The sequence below is a fragment of the Channa argus genome, chromosome 8 (assembly GCF_033026475.1).
Source record: "Channa argus isolate prfri chromosome 8, Channa argus male v1.0, whole genome shotgun sequence".
Taxonomy (NCBI): Eukaryota; Metazoa; Chordata; class Actinopteri; order Anabantiformes; family Channidae; genus Channa; species Channa argus.
Window position 1 is genome coordinate 8,005,347 of NC_090204.1, and position 19,916 is coordinate 8,025,262.

Sequence of the window (19,916 nt, forward strand, 5' to 3'; positions counted from 1 at the left end):
AAAATACATTTTATACAAATCCGTTTCAAACCTAGTCCACAAAGACCCCTGTCCTGTAATAAGCAGTGTGTAATGCAGGAATAGCTGGAAACAAGCAGGACAGGGGTATGAGAGGTCATGGGTTGACAACCACTGTTCTAACCCTTTTTTTTTTAAATCCAGTGAGATCCAGTGGGATATCATGATAGAAGACCTCTTTCAGTGCCCCAAATACATGCTTCTAAAAGTGTGTTAACATTAGGCATGACCAAAAAATATGTGTGTGATTGTGAATGGGGTTTAAAAGTATCTTGTTATTAACTTCTATAGCTGGAGCTTTCTCCAGTTACTGCCATGGGGTATTAAATGGACAGAATTGTTACATATAAAAATTCAAAACATTTTGCTGCCCAACTTTATTTCAATTCTATAAGGAACTGTTGTATGTTTTATTAAATACTGTCCGACTTTGTATGTGTCATGATAAAAAAACAAATTCTGTCTGTCTGCAAATGTAATTTTTATTTGCTCAAATGACTTAAGTTTGGCATAAGGGAATCTGATGTAAAAAAATCAAGTCCGTATACAGACCACCCCTTGAAGCTTACATCCAGATGCATTTGTATGGAGCCTTTAAGATTAGCAATACAATGAAATTTGTTTATGTATTGGAAAAGGTTAACATCTTAAGGGGTGCTATACGCAGAGGTTGTATGTGGATCCACTGGATATAGGTATGATCCTTTATCCATGATACCAAGGGTCTTTAATGTGCTGCCCATTTGGATAAGTTTGAAATCATTTTGTTCAACTTGTTGAACGCAGATTTTGGGACCTTTATGGGTTTCATCTGAAATAGGTACAGTAACCTCAGTGGCACATTCATTCGTATACATTCAATACAGCCCACGTTTTCACCATATAATAAACTTTATGGACACAAAAAACTCTCTGGACAAGGATGGATGCGATGTCATGTGTAGTATCTGAGCGTTTTCTTTTTTCTGTTTTTCTTTCAGAACAACTTCCCAGCCAGCAGTCCTGAGAGGCTGCAGGACCTCAAGTCTACCGTGGACCTCCTGACCAGTATCACCTTCTTCAGAATGAAGGTACCCTTCTTCTTCTAACTTTCTTCTCCAACTTTTTAAAATTTCTTCTGTACTTCATGCCCTCCATTTACCCATTAAACCCATATTTTCACATAACTGGAATATAATGAACAGAATCTATAGTTTCCTCAATATGTGGATTCCCAACTTACTTTGTATGCATATCCAGGTCCAAGAACTTCAGTCTCCACCAAGAGCCAGTCAGGTAGTGAAGGATTGTGTCAAAGCCTGTTTGAACTCCACCTACGAGTACATCTTTAATAACTGTCACGAGCTCTACAGCAGGGAGTATCAGACAGACCCGGTAAGAAACAGCAATGAATTAATTAAATCTCTCTCTCTCTCATCAATGTTTAAATTCTAATTTTGTAAGTGTATTCAGTTCAGTATTGCTAAAGGTTGTGTAGTTGCAACAGCATTGTTACATAGTACAATGTAATGGAAAAAAAACCTGATACAAACAATTAAAAGATAATAAGTGATCTAGAAATCAAATAGATGAAGCAGATCTTTAGAATGCACAGAACATTTTCATTAATGGATGGGTTCCCTTGAAGATAACATGACATTGTCCATTTTTTCCCAGTTTAATACAGGGTATAGTACAGCATGAAATGTTTCTAATCCTCTAACTCTGTTTCAAAACAAGTTGATTCATTTCAAACTTGCACATCACTTTTCTTTATGAATTATATTAAGTTGAGGTGTCCTTGCCTGGTCCTTGACTACACATTGACTTTCACATTTCTTTGCTAAAAATATTACTTTTACAAAAGGATTTTTGAAATGCATTTTCATTTCTTGATTTCTGCATATCCTTAATGATGTGTAAAACATTTGTAATGTATGTACATGCATGTGGAGAGTTCTTCTTCTCAGTCTGTGTAGGCCAGGCTATTCCATCCATCACTCCTCCACCGGATTTCAACAGGGATTTCAAGAACTTGCTTCTAGTCCTCATTAAAGTGCCAGCTCCCTTCAGACCTCCTTGTGAATTTGAAATAAGCATTTTATCCCTTGAATAAAACATTTCATCCTGAGGGACATTGCTAAATTTTCTTGAAATCCCCGGAAGATCATTTTTCACTCTTTAACCCCTGCGGTGCTTGACTTAGTTTTTTTTCTCCAGCACATCTAAAGCTGTTTCAAAGATGTTATTCAGCCAGTTGACAATCTGAGTTTGTTTAAAGCTGTTTGAGCAGCAAGTGTTGAATATGTATGAGTTGTACAATTAACAACACAGTCAGGATTTCCTTCCTAAAATTCCTCTGTCTCAGACATAAATTTAGCGATGCTCACATTAAGAGCAGTAAATGGTCTCATAAATTAAGGAAAGGCTTTGGTTGTGTGTCTCTGAAGGTTTGGTGTCTACAGTATAGCCTAGAATTCCCCAAAAAACAAATATAGCTTGGGAATTGTTTGAGCAGAACACAGTTGTTCTGTCACAGTTGTAAGTTGTTTCCGTCTGCTGATCATATTTTAAGTACAAGTATGGTAAAGGGTTTTTGTTGTGATTTTAGGCTAAGCAAGGTTCTGTGCCTCCAGAGGAGCAGGGACCCAGCATTAAGAATCTGGACTTCTGGTCTAAGCTCATCACCCTGATTGTCTCCATAATTGAGGAAGACAAGAACTCTTACACTCCCTGCCTAAACCAGTATGTTTTTAACTTTTCTGTATGCCCCTCTCATCTAGAAAGCTCTTAGTCAAAATGGATCACATTCCCTTTTAATGACATTTTAATGTTATACAGCTTATGACTTCTCTTTTAATACTTCTACAAGTGCACTTTCATGCTCTTATTTCATGAGTGCATATAGAGTAAGCCTTTCTCCTTTTCTCTTCTCCACCAAGATTTCCCCAGGAGCTCAATGTGGGTAAAATCAGTGCTGAAGTGATGTGGAACCTGTTTGCTCAGGATATGAAGTATGCAATGGAGGGTAAGTGCATATCCAAGAGCTTCTCAAATGACTGAGCCTTGTCACAGCACTGAAAACCAGTTAAATAACTGTAGCAGCTATTGTGTGAGAGAATATGTGATACGTTAGTATGTGACAACCACCACCTGCTGTGATGTATCGGACCACAAATTTTTATTATTGCTTGTCTTATAAGCATGTGGACCAAATTTGTTCAAGTAAAAAAGCAGAAAAACAGCTTAGATAATTCACTTTCTGGGCATGCATGGGACCTACTTTTGGTTATTCTGTGTACAAGATAGATAAATGATTAGATTTTTAATTTGTTTTGTTTTACTCAGTGGACCCAGCTAATTACATTATTTGCTGAAACCATATTTCACGTTGAATTCAGTAAAGAATGGTTGCAAAATGGATCCTATTTGTCCTTGCTCACCCACCATATTTGGTTTTGATAAAAAAAATCTAAAAAGGTGTTTGCCTCAAGGGCAATTCTTCATTTTTATATGATAGGTTCATAATAAGACTAATCTTTGTTTTGTTGAGCAAAATTGATGAACTAGTTCTCCTATAATTTGTCTCGAGTGGACCAGTGGTAAGTATACAAAATCTACTTTATCAAATATTTTCAGAAACTCTTTGAGAAAGTGTCTTTATCTTTGTCTGCCCCCATGTGCACAGTGGATCTGTCATGATTGCAGGTAAACTTAAAATTAACTAAACATGTATTTGTCTGCTTTATTCTTTCTCTCAGAACATGAAAAAAATCGCTTGTGCAAGAGTGCAGATTACATGAACCTGCACTTCAAAGTCAAGTGGCTCTACAACGAGTATTGCAAAGACCTGCCCTTCTTCAAGAGCAGAGTGCCTGAATATCCTGCGTGAGTAGCAACTTGCCCATTTTTGTAACCTAAAACCACTTTACACACTCTGAAAGAAGAAGATAGGAAGAAAAGATTTTTTACTTTTTTAATTTTGTTTCTGATTTGTTTTCTACTCTCAATAGCTGGTTTGAGCCATTTGTCATCCAGTGGCTGGACGAAAACGAGGAAGTTTCTAGGGACTTCCTACATGGTGCTTTGGAAAGAGACAAAAAAGATGGGGTAATAGTTTTAGCTCCTCTTCTAATGTTCCTTTCACTTCTCTTGAAATCCTGAGTTGCTGTTGTTCAGGCAATATACTGTAATCCATCCTTTGTACTATACTTTTTCTGAAATTCTCAAAGTTATCAGTGAAAGTTTCTTCCTCCTCCTGCTCTGCCTCCCACACTGCCTACCTGCGTATCCTGCATTCTTCAAAGCCAACACTGAAACACAAATTAAAGGCTAAGAGTATGTTTCAGTCCAAATGTTTCATTGTATAAAATGCTTCTTGGATGTTTAAAGGAGCAGGTACTGTATGTAGATGTACTGTATGTGCACTAATAGAAGATGATAACTCTGTGATGAGTAGGATGTTGTAAATTTATAGCCTTATTCCTGAGTTTTGACCAGTGGAAACCTGTCCTCACCGTATTACCAAGACTATGAACTAGGTGCTAAATGACATCAAATTACCAGGAGACAGACAGGTGCTCCTACCTGTCACCTAATGGCTGTCTAACTGGCTCAGGCTGGATGACTCTAGCTACTCTGTTCTGTATATTCACTGAAAGATATCAAAGTTCTAGTTTCTAGTTCTAGTAGATTGTGTCAGTCCAGGAACATGGTTTATCATGGTATGCTCAGAGGTCCCAGCAACCCAGCTTCTCCCAGCTTCTCCCAGCTTCATCTATCAATCTATATAGTCTTGTATGTCTGTTCTGCCCTGCAGTTCCAAGTCACATCAGAACATGCTCTGTTCTCCTGTTCGGTGGTGGATGTGTTTTCTCAGCTCAACCAGAGCTTTGAGATTATCAGGAAGCTAGAGTGTCCAGATCCGCAGATTGTTGGACACTACATGAGGCGATTTGCCAAGGTAAATATAGGAAAATCAAAAACTGCAGTCAAATTATAATTTTGAACACAAACAGGCAATTTCTAACATCATAATTTGATGAACAACAAATATCCACTAACAGTTTATGACCTATTTTCTATTTTATTGTTTCTCTCTCCAGACAATCAGCAATGTACTTCTGTCATATGCTGATATAATTTCCAAGTTATTCGCCAACTATGTCACTATGGAGAAAGTGGTGAGTAGTCGGAGACATAATGAGTCTGTATGGGTCTTAACGAAGGAGTCTGTCTGGTTCAGTCCATTCTAAAAAACAAATCTTATATTTCATTTTAGCTTAACTCACTTGTGTGTTTAATACAGACATGTTCCCTTCTTATCCTCAGCCCTGCATCCTGATTAATAACATTCAGCAGCTGAGAGTTCAGCTGGAGAAGATGTTTGAAGCAATGGGTGGAAAAGATGTGAGTGATTCTCCACTTTTATCCTCCCTTAAAGGACGCCTTCACTGATTTTGTACTAGCTTCTTTTGGTTTTAGTTTGGGTAGTGCATGTAAATTAATGCCTTGAAACCTCCTTTTGATTTCCTTACATTAAAATATCTCTGTACTTCAGTTCAGATTATGTCATCCTGTTGCTCACACTATGAAGGCTGTAATCATGGTCAACCTGCTTTTCCAGAGCTCCCCCAGATGATATCATCTGCATCCTAATGCTGAAAAACTCATTCAGGTGATGTCATCTGGAGGAGTTTTACAGCTAGAAGCAGAGAAATATCTTATTATAGGGAGGTCAGTGGGGAGTTTAAAAGCATTAATGTACATTTACGCCCTTAACTAATGCCATAGAAAACAAGTTGAAAAATGGTGAAGTCATCCTTCAACTACGACATTCTCCAGCTGATGTTATTTGCAAGTTAAATTGTTTTTGTTTGTCTAAATGACTATAATCTGAATAAGAGTTAGTGTCATTATTGCTGTATAGCATGACTCCCTTGACCAAATACTCCAACCAGCTGTGAATGTATGTGTGTTGGTTTTCCTGTGCCTGCCCCAGCTTTGTGTGGAGGCTAGCGATATTCTGAAAGACCTACAAGTTAAGCTCAACAATGTCATGGATGATCTCAGCAGGGTATTTGCTGTCAGGTAAAAACACTGTAAAAGACACATATTCATGCATGCACAAATATGCAACGCACACATCTATGCAAACTTTGACATTACTGTGAGTCATTATGCTGATGAACAAACTGAATTCACATCTTCTTGTGCTGCTTTGCAGTTTCCAGCCTCATATTGAGGAGAATGTGAAGCAGATGGGAGATATCTTGGCTCAGGTGAAGGGAACTTCAAATGTTGGCAATGCCAGCAGCGTGGCCCAGGATGCTGACAATGTCCTGCAGCCCATTATGGAATTTCTAGACAGCAAGTGAGGCTATTTGCCATTTTATTTTAAAAATGATTTCAAAAGGGATTTTTAAATTTTTGTGGCATTTTAATATGTAATCTATTCATGCTAAGGGACTCAAACACATTGTTTTTGTTTCACCAATAGTCTGCTTAGAGTAGTTTAAATCAAGTTGCAGCTTGAGAAGAGAACCATCACAGTTCCATCACATCACACAGACGTTAATTATTTTTATGTAATTTTTCTTTTGGACTTAGTAAAGCCATTGATTGTGTAAAGCTAATATTAGCACTAATGATTGAAAGGAATGTGTTTATAAACACATATAGATTAAAAGAGGGATATGTCAGGTTATCTGTCTGTGGATGAGCAGCAAATTAGTAAAATTCTTCAAAATTTTAGCTTTTGTTATTTTTTTTTTATTATTATTTAAAATTATTATTTTATTCTATTCTGCTCATTCTTCAAATGAATATTTGAACTAGAGTACAGCATTTGCTTCCTTCTTGTACTTGTTTATTCAGCTCCCTTTCTTTCCTCTGTCTCACAATCTTGCCAGCCTGAGTTTGTTTGCGAAGATCTGTGAGAAGACTGTGTTAAAACGTGTGTTGAAGGAACTGTGGAAGCTAGTGATGAACACAATGGAGAAGACCATTGTCCTGCCACCGCTCACTGACCAAACGGTGAGATCGCACAGATGTAGAAATAAACAAACAGTAGGCACCACAATAGTGGTAGGCTACACTTCTTAATTTGGGACTTATACTTCATTGTGCCTGCTCTAAGTACAATAAGTACATGCTTTTCTACACACTAGTCTAACATTTGTAGACTGGATAAATATGCACATGCAAACAGACGCATTGTTAACCAGAAACCAAAGAAAGAGTATATTTGATTCGCTCTTATGATGACTGCAGCAATAATGTAGACAGCAGAAAAAACATTTACAACACATGTAACACCCAGGCACCATCAAAAGAAAAGGAGGAGGAGGTGGAGCATGAGGAAAGGGAATTGACAGGCAGACATTTTGTGTGTGCCGTTGCGATTTAAGATGGCGCTCTTATAAACAAAAGATCAAACAGGTTTTGCATCACATCTACATGGCTTCTTATTCTCTCCTCAGTCCCCACACACATTGTATTAAACATCACCCCCAGTGCCTTCATTCATCCAAGCTATGTAAATAAAATCTAAACAAAAGCAAAAAATAAATAAAAAAGGAGTGCACCATATCATTCTAACACCAGCTCATGGCTGCTCTCCAGTATGTCAGACTGAAATTATTTGGAGCGATTCCTGATTTATGAGTATCTCAAAACAGAGTGGCAGAAATTATGATTTGTTTTGCCCAGAGGATCTGGCCCCCTTCCAAAAGAATCATACATTTTGGAAAGCAGCCTCTTGTTTTCTTTTGGTTTTAATATATGTGTTCTTATTTGTGTTTGGTTACTATCAAAAGAGCCTCATATCATTATTAATAATCTGATAATTAATATAAGTGATTAAAGTGTACAGTGTTGGCTAGAAATTCAAATACTGGCTCATAGACCTGCAGTTACCCCTGCTCAGTTGAAACAGGAAAGATAAGACTTATTCAAAGATTATTCTTTCTTATTGAACATACTAATTTGCTAGCAGTGCTCAGTTCTTTACCAGTCCTTAGTTCAGGCTTCACACAGGTGTTAGCTGGTCCCCATCTCTCAAGGCCAAACTTTGTGCCCAAACTTGTATTTTCTGATTGATGTGGGGCTCTTTGCTGCTTTACTGACCCTTCTCTCTGGTTGTTGTTGTTGTTGTTGTTGTTGTTGTGACTATTATTACATCTTCTCCCACCGCTCTCCCTCCACAGATGATTGTAAGTACAGCACTCCTGCGTGTGTGTCTGTCTGTCCGTCCACGGTGGTTGGTTCTATATGTGGCTTCGATCTTCCGCTGTTTTTACCCTATATCACACCCTTTCCCCTCGCACACTCTCACATCTTAAATCTGTCCCTCCTCAGTTTTTTGTCTCCTCTTCGTTGCATGCTGGGAGTTCCGCGTGAGTGCGAATGAGGGTGGAGGGCATATGAGAGGCGCGAAGTTTGGGATTTTTTTCCAAGTCCTATTTGGGGTTTTTCTCTTTTTACTGTTAATCTTTTTTTTTTTCTTTTTTTTTGCATGATCTGGTAAGTCTTGTTACTAGTTTTTTTTTACTGATTGTTGGGGAGATTTTGCCCATGTATTGGGAGGGGATGGCGTCGCCTGAGACGCCACCTCCAACCCTCCGTCAGTGAATTAGGATTGTCCCGCCGGCTAATAGTGTCACAGCGTAAGATGGTTCTACTGGTCGTCGATGACCAGGTAGGACATGACAATTATACTTTTCCATTCTTAAATACTTTTCGCATCAAGAATGGACAAAGCGGTAGTTGTGTGATTGGAAGCGGAGCATGATGTCAACAATTTCATAGAGAGACTGGTTTGTGCAAGTATCCTCCCCGTTAGCTCCTTCTACGCGGATCACTGTGTCAGGTGTTCTGCCGTTTATTCTGAATGAGCTGTTGGAGAATGAATTCCGTTGGTTTGGTGAATTCGCCAGTGGATTTAAAACCGTCAGTATGCGATATAAGGATTCTAAACTACAGCAAGTGCAGTCTCTGAGGCTAGAGTTGTTTCTGTTCCTGGACTCGCCTGCACAAACATTCTGGGCTGCCCTATTTCAGAGCAGCTATACAGTCTTGTCATTGAGTCTTTTCTGTGCAGGCTGAGAAGTCACCTCAGAGTTGTCTCATTGCCAGGCTTCTCCAGTGTGCGTCCCCCTCTCACTGTTTCTGCTTATGCAGACGATTTAAATGTTTTTGTCACAAATCAAAGGGGTGTTCAGTGTTTAGAGGAGACCCTGTCCCTTTATGAGGAAGCTACATCTGCAAAGGTTAATTGGGCAAAGAACAAGGCATTGCTATTGGGACAGTGGAGAGGTCAGCTAGTGCGTAGTTAGCCTGGAAGACTTCAGTGGGGGAAGACGGGGCTGAAAGTGCCTGGAGTTTGTCTTGGCTCTGAGGTTCTGCAGAGGAAAAATTAGGACAGCGTTAGGGAGAAGGTTTGTGCTCCGTTGTCTAAATGGAAATGCTGGCTACCTCAGTTGACATATAGGGGAAGAAATCTTGTTTCCAATAACTTGGTTGCCTCGGCGGAGATTCCACAGCTTGATAGAGGACATCCAGGGTTATCCAGGGACATCCAGACATCGTGGACTTTTTCTGTCCTAGTAAACACTGGGTCCAGGCAGCAGTTCTCTACCTGCCTGTGGCTGAAGGGGGTCAAGGCCTGATTGACATTCACTCCAAGATTGTCTCTTTCAGACTTTATACTGCACAGAAACTGCTATACAGCTCTGGGTCATGTTAGCCCGACTCTTCTCGCCTGTTGCTGAGGAGAGTGGGGCGAGTGGACTATGATGGGCAACTTTTCTTTCTACAAGCTGATGAACTGGACCTCACGTGTTTAACAGCTTTCTGGACCTCTGTACTGTAGGCGTGGCAGGTTATTAAAACTGTGTGCCAGTAATGACACCCCGGGCGGTTGTTTGAGGAAACCTTATTTTTTAAAAACTTCACAAGGACCCAGACACTGCAGTCCACTAGCCTAAACTGGGACATCTTATCAAGATGTCAGGAGCTTCTATGGACACTGAGAAAGACCAGCAGAGTCTGGTCAATCAGGCTGCTAAAGTTGTGGAGGAAGTTTGGGCTGCCTTGCCACAATCCTTGAGTGTTCACAGAAGACAGTATTCTGTCTGACCAGTGGAATGATGACTGTACAGCTTTCCTTCTCTATTGATCACTCCAGCTGTGGGGTAGTAGCAGGAAGGAGGAGGTCAACTTCTGTTGTAAAAATCCCTCAACTGAGTATATTTCAGAGTGCAGAGAAAAAAAGCAATGAGCAAACCTTCGCTCATTGACAAGAGTGAAATGGAGGAGGGTTACTGAGTGTTTTGGTCAAGACGTTTCCCCGAAAGGCAGCTGGCGGTGCCTGTACAAGCTGCCCATTGAAAAGCAGAGAGTTGTACATGGGGCAGTAGCCATGAACAGATACAGAGCGTGGCTGAACCCTAGCTTATTGGACCAGTGTGTCTTCTGTTCCCAGACAGAGACATTAGAACATAGATTTATTGAATGCCCCAGGCTTTCAACAATGTTGGACCTTTTAAAGATGTGGTTTCACGGTCTTCGGGATGATTTTTCTTTTAGCCTCTTGTATTTTGGCCCAAAATGTTAGGTGAGGAAAAATAATTTACATAACCTTCTGAATTTGTTGTGTGGATCTGCTAAACTGGCCATCTGGCTGACACGCAGAAACCAAACTCAGTGTCCTGGCAGTGTGGAGCTAGTGCCAGTTCTAAAGTGGGTCCTTAAGTTCAGACTTGGGGTGGAATACGTCTACTATCGAATTACAATATGGAGGCTTTCAGTCACAGATGGACAGTAGGGGATGTTCTCTGCACTGTAGTGGAGGAAACTGAAGAGCTGATTGTAAACTTCTGACAGAAGAATTGTTTCAATAATTGTTTTTGCTTAGCTTTTTGGTTATTCTTTTTGTATCTCTCTACATTTTTGTTTTCTTTTCTAGAGTAATGATTGATAGAGGTCTATTTTTGCTTTGTTTTTGTAATGTCCAATAAAGGGACCTTTTAAAATCTCTGCTCTCCTCTCCTCTCCAACTCTCCAACTCTCTCATTTGAGAAGACAAAAGCATGGTGCATTCCTGACTGATTTTGATAGGTCTCACCCCTTAACAGTCTTCCTCTTCTGCTGTCTCCTGCTGTCCTAATAACTTTCCTCAAACAGGGAGTGGTACCCTACTCCTCTCTTGTGTTTGGTGTTGCCTTGTTTCTTCTCATGCATTGTGTCCTGTTACTGGGACTCTGGTGGGGTTACTATAATCTCTTGGTACCCTGGTATCTGGTGTCCTGCCCCACCAACACTTTCCTTCCTTCTCAATTTTCCAGCCCGCCTACTGTCCCCACCTTTCCCTCCTGTTTGAACACTGTCTTAAACCCCCACTCCCCACTGTGGGTTTGTTGCTTGCATTTGATCTATTTCAACACTGCAGTCTTCTCTCAGTATACCGTACAACACTGTACTGTACTGTATGTTGCTGCAGACCTGTCATGTCGGTCTGTCTTGGTTTGGTTTCATGTTCTGTTGTTACTATGGTTTTTGTAAAAATGGCTTTATGTTGCTGGTACTGATACACAGTATTACAAGAGGTTATTTGTTTGGATTTATATTTATCAAAACACTGGCTGCATTTAGTGTACTGAGAAAAATGCATTAAATTACTTTTAATTACTTTTAGTAATGACTTTTTCATTGCTTAACCTTACTTTCTCCTCTTTAAAAGGAATAGTTTGGAATTGTGGGAGATACTTGCTTGCCAAGAAGTCATTTCCTTCCTGTGTCTTACAACAGCTAGTGACACATCCTAAATTATCACCAAACTCTCCACTGTGTGAAGTTGGAGAGTTTAGAGCTTCTGGAGCTCTAGAGGTGCTGATAAGCAAATTTGTTTACCCATGCTAAACTAACTAACCTTTTCTGGCATATTGTAAACACATAATATTTTATTAACAAATAATCATATTTCCCAAAATGAAATAGATGGATCTGCCCCAACAATACACCTGGTGGTCCCAATAATGTCACGGAGGACAAGGGCCAGCACAAGGGCTAGCATGTTTTTACACTCTGTGCAGAAGTGGTAGAAGTACACAAACAAAGTACTCTAGCAAAAGTGCTTACGAAAATCTCCACTACAAGTACCACTTATTTCACTGTCAGAAACAGTTGGAAGTGGTCATTGTGTATTAAGTTTTATTCAGACCACAAACTGTTTGACTATTGCTGTAGTCTGACATAAACTAACCCAGTAATGAAAGTCAATGTGCAGTAAAAGCAAATGTTACTTGCAACTTTCTAAGGAAATATTATCATACCAATTTAGGTCTTTTATGCCAACAAATGGTTTGGTCAACTTTTAAAAAAATATATACTTCCCTGTGTCTTTTAAGACACTAAATATGTAATTGCTTTGGAAAGTAGTATAATTTGCTAACTGACAAAAAGGGGACATCTCTGCCAGGATCCTCAAAATTTGTTACACAGTTAAAATGCACATAGTTAATGAATTAACCACATGCTCTCTTTCCAGGGGAGGCTGAAGAGTGCTTCTCACAGTGATGTAAGGATCAAACCCCTTAAGATCAATGTGTCTTGTCTTTCTCCTTTTTGTCTTCTCTCCGTGTCCTCATCTCTCTCTCCCTCAGCTCCCCAGTCAAACAAAGCAGTGGAAATATTGATTTTCACTTTTGTTTTTACACGGCATCCTGTATAGTGCTTTTTATATACTGTACTGTGAAAATCCCACGATAACATACTGTAGAAGGAAGCGGACTAATCAAGTGTCTGAAATATAACTCAAATGATACACAACGTAGTTTGAAATATCCACTTTTTTTCCACATTTTATAATATAATAAACAGTTGGGTATTTTGTTCCATTTACTGGAATTATTCTGATGTCTTTATGTTATAAATCTCCCAATAGGTTGTAGTAACTACTGTCTATTCTAAAACCAACTAATGATAACAATAGAAAGTGTAGCTGGCTTCACTCATATTATCTTATCATAATATTGCATTAGGCTGGACTGCCAGTACATACCTGTGCACACCACAGTGCAACTACAGAGCTGCTGTGTGTGTGCGTGCTTGCGTGTATGTGTGTCAGTCTGTCCATGAGTGTCTGAAAGTGTTTACTTTCTTATCCTCACTAACTAAGCCACTGTCCCTTCTCTTTGTATTGAAATGTCTCACTGTGTGTGTGTGTGTGTAGATTTGTGCAGCAGAATGTAATTTTTTGGAATGAATAAAACACAAATTAGTATGACAACAGCAGTTATAGGAAAAAGTACTTTGACATCTCTAAAGCGGCTTAGAGTGACTGCTTTTGAATGTGTCTGTCAGAAACGTCACTGTCCTCTGTGTAACACTAAGCCGTTAACTGCTGCCCTGTGTTGTCATGATAATAACAACACCCCCTCTTGTCCCTGTGTACCTTTCTTCTGTTTCTCCCTCTCCTCCTCTCTTTCTGTCTCTTCCAGGGCACTCAGCTCATCTTTAACGCTGCTAAGGAGCTGGGACAGCTGTCCAAGTTGAAGGTGCACTATGTTTTTAACAGTGTTAGACTCTCGAGACTTCCTCACTTAGAAACTAAAAAACATATTGTATGAATGGACAGACAGATCATGCTTTTCTTGTTGTTTTCAGGAGCACATGGTTCGTGAAGAGGCAAAAGCGCTCTCACCCAAACAGTGTGCTGTGATAGAGTTGGCTCTGGACACCATCAAGGTAGAAACTCTGTTACAGGAGTACAAAAATTTCTATTTTTCGGTCTCATCTTTAATGTTTACAGAAAATATTACATCAATACAGAAACCACTGTATTAATGGTATGGGTCTTTTAAAATTACATGCCAATGAACCCAGTGTGCAAAATGAGATACCCAGGTGGGACAATGTTATTTGTATATTATATATTTGTAGTAAAACAGAGATTGATTATAGAAATGTAGTTTTGTAATAGATTCATAAGGGGCCAGTAGTAAATATCTAAACTGTAATATCTTAATCACAACAGAACATATACTGTAGACTTGGTTCAGGGAATCTGAAGCTGGACAGGGACCATGAAATATGTCTGAAATTACATATTGGGAAAAACAGCACAACTGCTTACTCTGTGTCACATCGCTTAATATAAGTATAATTAATTTTTTTGTATTATTTTACAGCAGGATGATAAATAACATTTCCTTTTGTCTCCCTTTTTATATGTTAGCAATATTTCCATGCTGGTGGTGTGGGTCTGAAGAAGACATTCCTAGAAAAGAGTCCTGATCTCCAGTCTCTCCACTATGCCTTGTCCCTCTACACACAGGCCACAGACAAACTCATTAAGACCTTTGTCCAGTCACAGAATGCACAAGGTAACCTAATGGTTGTCTCTTTTTGTGACATGCTTTCCTTTGTCTGTTACTGGCAGATTTTGGACTCTCTACTTTCCTGTGTCTTTCTTTGCTAACCTAACTACAGACGTGATTTATTTATTTATTTTTAATTGAGGTCATTGTATCTGTGTTTTTATGCTTTGCACTCTCAGTGAAGCGAGAATCTCCCAATCCTCTGTAAACGTTAGGATTTCCCAAACGCAGAGATCTATATCCTAAAAATATCTTTCATGCTTTGTAGAGCAGAAAGTCTAGGCTGCATCAGCACAATCTTTTCTCTGTGCTTTGAAATGCTGAGTCTCCTGTTAGCCGCCTCAGGAAACGCAGACTATTCTTTACATGACCTGACAGCTATTTGCAATGAAAAAATAAATACTCACTCCCTCCTTCCTCTCACTTTTTGATTCTGTTGCTCAGTCTCTGTCCAACCATCGGATGACTACATAGTACGCCATCATCTCTGTGGAAGTGCAGATTCTAACACACTGTTCCTGGGCACCATTAGTAGAAATGCCATTCGAGTCGGATAATGAGCTCAATTCTAATTAGAATATGCTGTGCGAAGCCGTTCATGGAGTTGGTTTTTAAGCACTACATCTTTGTCAGCTTTGCATGTACAGAAGAAGCAAGAAAAAATATAAGTCAAGGGAAAAACTGTTTCTTTACAGACAGGACTGGTATATGTTGAACTGTTGTTTCAACTCTGTAACTCTTAATTCGTTTGAAAACCTCATATTTCTACATGTTTCTCCTTTCTCTGTCTACTCCCTCCCTCCTGCCCCATCTGTGGGCCAGTGTTCGGCGGGAAGGGGGTGAGGTTCACCACTAGTGAGGATGTTTACCCAGAGAAGGGTATGTGGAACTCAGGCTCAGGGCCTGAGACAACCAGGACTAATAGAAGTCCTCCAGGCCAAAGCCCAACTCCCACCACCTTCCACCCTCCCCCATGTGCATCCTGAAAATCTCCTGCTTGCTCAAATTCATCCAAACAGACAAATTTTCTGCTAAGATTGAGCGCACTCTCTCTATCTGCCTTTTTGCACACATATACTGTACAATACACACGACTACCACAACAATAACAATACAGACTTTATGCATTCATGCATGTAATGTACACACTGATGTCTGTATGTTGCACTGAATACATACGTAATGGACAGTATGTATGAGCAGACACTAAAGCATGATGTGCGGACATCAGAGAACAAAAACAGAAATGCATTAAAGTGTGGAGGAATCCTGATCCAGCATGATGTCACTGAAAGAGGCCAAAGGGCCGTGTGTGTGTGTGTGTGTGTGTGTGTGTGTGTACATGTGGTCTAGAGGGAGAGTGAGTGACTAAGCCACTGTGACTGAGTGCTGAAGCAGAAGCAAAGTATATTGTGTGGCTCCACCGAGGAAGACACAGAGGAAATCTTTGTCCCCCACGCCACTGCCCCTCCCACCGTGTTTGAAATGAAAAACACAGATGAAGAGGAGTAGAGTACGAAAACAAAGATGGCTGTTGGCTCACTTTGTCTGGGAGGGCTCCCTGTCCTTGCCTGCTTTATCAACACACACAAACACAGACAGAGATGGGCACAAACACACACACTGCTCCCACATGCAGTGAAGCAGCCCTTCCTGCAGCAATGATGAGAAAAGAGTGCTTAACTTATTCTTATTCTCTTTCCACAGACTGAGCCAATAAGAAACAGTCCCTTCAGTTATGTGGTCTGGTTTCTGTCACTTTAGATTAGCATCTAAAGATCTGACTTCGTCTTTAAATCGCAAACACTGATTTAGCTGAATGAATGCACTTTTTTCACAATGACCACGTGTAAGACAGAGAGGCTAGAGAATATTGACACTTCTCTAAAATGGGCAACATCTGTACTATATTTAAAATACTTTATATAGTAATAGGAGAGAATATTTTGTTTTTGTTTACACAGATTTAAACAAAAGTAATACATAGGAGTGTTAAACATAGTGCATGTGAACAAAAAATTAAATCTGTTTTTTAAAGTAAAAAGCCTAAGTAATTCTGCACATACAGTAGAAGAAAAAAGAGTGATACACCTTTAATGTCAGAGTTTGCTCTCACTCTTGACAATTTTGTAGTAAATAAGTTGTAGAAGAGCTCAGTCCTTCTAAATCCATGCATTTATTTCAGTTTATACCCTGAACATGTTCTAGATTACTGAGGCACATTATATAAAAACGTTTGTTTTTGTTTTGTTTGTTTTTGTCATCCTAAAGCAACGAAGACATAAGATACTGGAAATTTAAAAAAGCTAAATTCAGACCATGCAAATTCAGATGGATGGTTTTCAGAGTTGAGTATTTTGAATTACAACATAAAAGTGCTCAGTACTGGTTCCGCTTTATAATGAGTAATTCAATTGCTGATACAGTTTAAATTCTATGCTTCCATAGTGGAGGAACATATCAATTGCAAAGTAGTATCTGTCAGCCAGCTGCTGGATGTCCTTCACTGTAACATGCATGCAAATTACTTTCCTGCCAAGTAGGTTTTACTTACTAGTTTGTTTTTAATCCATATTAGGGTAGATGATTAGAAGAAGATCAATAAACGAAGCACAGTGGAGCTTATTCCTATAAACTCGACTGAAAGGATAATTGTCATGAACTGCAGGCTGAGTGCATTATTTGATACTGAAATTAATCACGACTCCTCTGTGAGTACGCAGGACCCGTGATGCTCTGGCACAATCACAGAACAAGTTTAAGATTTATTAATTATGAATTAAGAGCTATGTCTATTCTGGTTATTATTTGCAATATATGGAGAAAAACTATGTATCGTACATTGTTGTGTTTTTTGAATAAGACAAACGTGCATTTTCATAGCAACACCTCCCTGCGTCCCACATAGAAAAGTATCTTTCATCTTTTATGGACGTCCTCTACAGAGTAGACAAGGCCAGATGGATGACTGCTGCTCTCTTTGGTCCTGTTGGCAGCAAGACCACCAATTCTATAATTTTCCCTGGAGAGAGGCAGAGAGCTGCATGCCAGGAACACTCTGCCGTCTTAGTCCCACAGACACCTTGTTTAGTGGGTGGCTGGTTGAAAAAACACACGGCTGCTGGTCGTCACCACAAAGATACCGTTGACAGAGTGAAGACACTAATTAAAACATTGAAAATGAATGTCCATCTGCCACTGTATCCTTCTGAAGTCGTATGCGGATTTAAACCCCCTGTTCACATGCAACACAGAACTACAATGATGAAAGGTTTGTGCACCATCGCTCTCCCAGACAAAAAGCTTAAAGCTTGATTAGAGCCATCTAAACAAGCCATAGTCCATCTCCTCGCTAAACAGCCCTTTAACTACAACAGTATGACCCCAAGTTCAGAGTTGCACTTTTTTGAGTAGAATGCACAATGGCTGGAGTTAAAATTATTAGAAAAACCAAAGGCTTAAATGCTAAGTCGTAGCAATATGGTGATGAAAAGCAAAATTTGAGTCCTGCAGATCTGTTTCTTCACATGGTAGCTTTTTAGGGTGTTCAGCAGTGCCTTCATCAACAGAGGTTGCTTCTCTCTCCTTTAAGTTCCTTCCACTTTATTATCCCTCCTCTTACCATCCTTGGGTAACTAAGGAATGGATGTGTCCACCTGTCCAGATCCATCTGTCCTGACCTGTTCTATGTTGGGGGAACCACACTGTCAGTTTCTCAGCTTCTCTCCTGTTTTCTCCTTCTCTGCCTCGTACTAACCACCCTGCATCTGAACAGACACAACACTTCTATGAGTGGGCACAAATTACTGTCCTCACTGGATCCAAATTGTTACCTCACAGTTGTTGACTCTGTACAAATGGTATTCAGTCAGTTTCGAACTACAATGCATTGATGTGGGCTCTTGCTGAAGTACATAATACACTTCACTGTCAAACTATTGACTGGACATTTGTTGTTATTTTTAGTTATTAGAACAAAAATCAGTTATTTTTCCATGTTGAGGATTCATCAGTTGTACTGCATAAGAGAGAATGACAGTAGACTATGTATATTACACTTATACCCACTCATAGCAGATTTGTCTGACTGTCCACTTCCAGACCACAACATATGCACAATAGGTCAATATGCCGTATTTTAAATCTTCCTGTTACACAGTGAAGAAATGATTGTATAGACAACATTCTGCATAATGTCTGCAAGGCTGTAGATAAATTCATTTCAGTGACAATTTATTTAAATTGCTGTGGAATTGATCTTAGCCTTGTTTTTATACCAGGAGACAGTGTCTTGTCTTGGTGTTTGGTCTGTGACATTTTAAATACAAGGGTCTAAACAACATACTCACTGTCTCTCTGTCCTCTCAGGTTCTGGAGTGGATGATGCTGTTGGAGAAGTTTCCATCCACGTGGAGATTTTCACTCACCCTAACACCGGAGAGCACAAGGTCACAGTGAAAGGTAAAGAAAAGGGCTTTTTCTATCTTCGTTCATCTCTGGAAACTAATCTATCAGTAAAAGAGAATAATATTTAGAATTACAGATGCAAGAATGCCACTGCAATTTCCTGGTTTTATGCATAAATCAGTCATGAAATGTGATCTGATCTTCACCACAATGACAAATACCAACAGACAACAGTTCTAAGCTAAGTGAAAAGTCAGAATGTTTCATGTGTTTTTCTCGTCTTCATATAGGAGAATTTGTTCACTAATTGTGGATATAGTCCTAAAAGTACAGCTGTTGGACTTGGACTGTGTGCAGATCCATTGCCATAACAACTAAGACAATTCCATTCAGTTTTTAAGGTCATGTGATGTGGCTGAACTCAATGGAAATGGCTCAAGAACAAACAAGTAGTAATTTTTCAAATTCATTTAACAATTTATTAAAGTGTTAAACAAAGTGAAGGAAATTGTATATGTCAAGATTTCAATTTAAGCATTTTTAAAAAATAATTTCCATGAGGACAGAACAGATTATGTTGCTCTACTCAATACTAGTTAAGAAAAATAAATCTTGTATGTTTAATAATTTATTTTCACCATATTGATGTCATATCTGCCATTACAGCACAGCAGCATAAAACCCAAAGCCCAACTGCTTAACAACTGCAGAAGTAAAATAAGTTTGTATTAAAATAAAATCACGGTTCTACCTATTTAAAACTGAAAATGAGGCCTTTTTCTTTTCACTCTCTATTTCCCCACAATTTCACACCTTTTCTCCACATAAATCTTTGTCTTACCATCACCTTCCCACTCTCCATCCTTCCACTTTCACTCTCTCCATCACTTTCTTTTTCTCAGTGGTTGCTGCCAATGACCTAAGGTGGCAGACACAGGGAATATTCCGGCCATTTGTGGAGGTCTATATCATTGGCCCTCACCTCAGTGACAAGAAAAGGAAGTATGCCACCAAGTCAAAGAACAACAGCTGGGCCCCAAAATATAATGAAACCTTCACTTTGTGAGTAATAAAACTGATTAGGATTTTTCTTTTTCTTTGTTTTGTTTTGATACTGTAGAAACATTTGAATGC

General features: G+C 39.3%; 1 protein-coding gene across 10 annotated transcripts in view; it reads left to right on the forward strand.

The window, feature by feature from the left end:
• Positions 1-19,916, forward strand: part of unc13a (unc-13 homolog A (C. elegans)) — a 43,272-nt gene that overhangs the window by 19,785 nt on the left and 3,571 nt on the right. For 3 of the 10 annotated variants that reach the window (XM_067514554.1, XM_067514558.1, XM_067514559.1), the window contains 19 exons: positions 999-1,088; positions 1,258-1,392; positions 2,609-2,742; positions 2,940-3,025; positions 3,759-3,885; positions 4,011-4,107; positions 4,817-4,960; positions 5,103-5,180; positions 5,329-5,406; positions 5,999-6,087; positions 6,224-6,370; positions 6,909-7,032; positions 12,545-12,574; positions 13,497-13,553; positions 13,663-13,743; positions 14,234-14,381; positions 15,198-15,254; positions 18,744-18,836; positions 19,685-19,844. In XM_067514554.1, coding sequence (XP_067370655.1) covers positions 999-1,088; positions 1,258-1,392; positions 2,609-2,742; positions 2,940-3,025; positions 3,759-3,885; positions 4,011-4,107; positions 4,817-4,960; positions 5,103-5,180; positions 5,329-5,406; positions 5,999-6,087; positions 6,224-6,370; positions 6,909-7,032; positions 12,545-12,574; positions 13,497-13,553; positions 13,663-13,743; positions 14,234-14,381; positions 15,198-15,254; positions 18,744-18,836; positions 19,685-19,844 — 1,955 coding nt within the window. The other 7 variants (XM_067514556.1, XM_067514562.1, XM_067514555.1 and 4 more) reach the window with 4 other exon arrangements.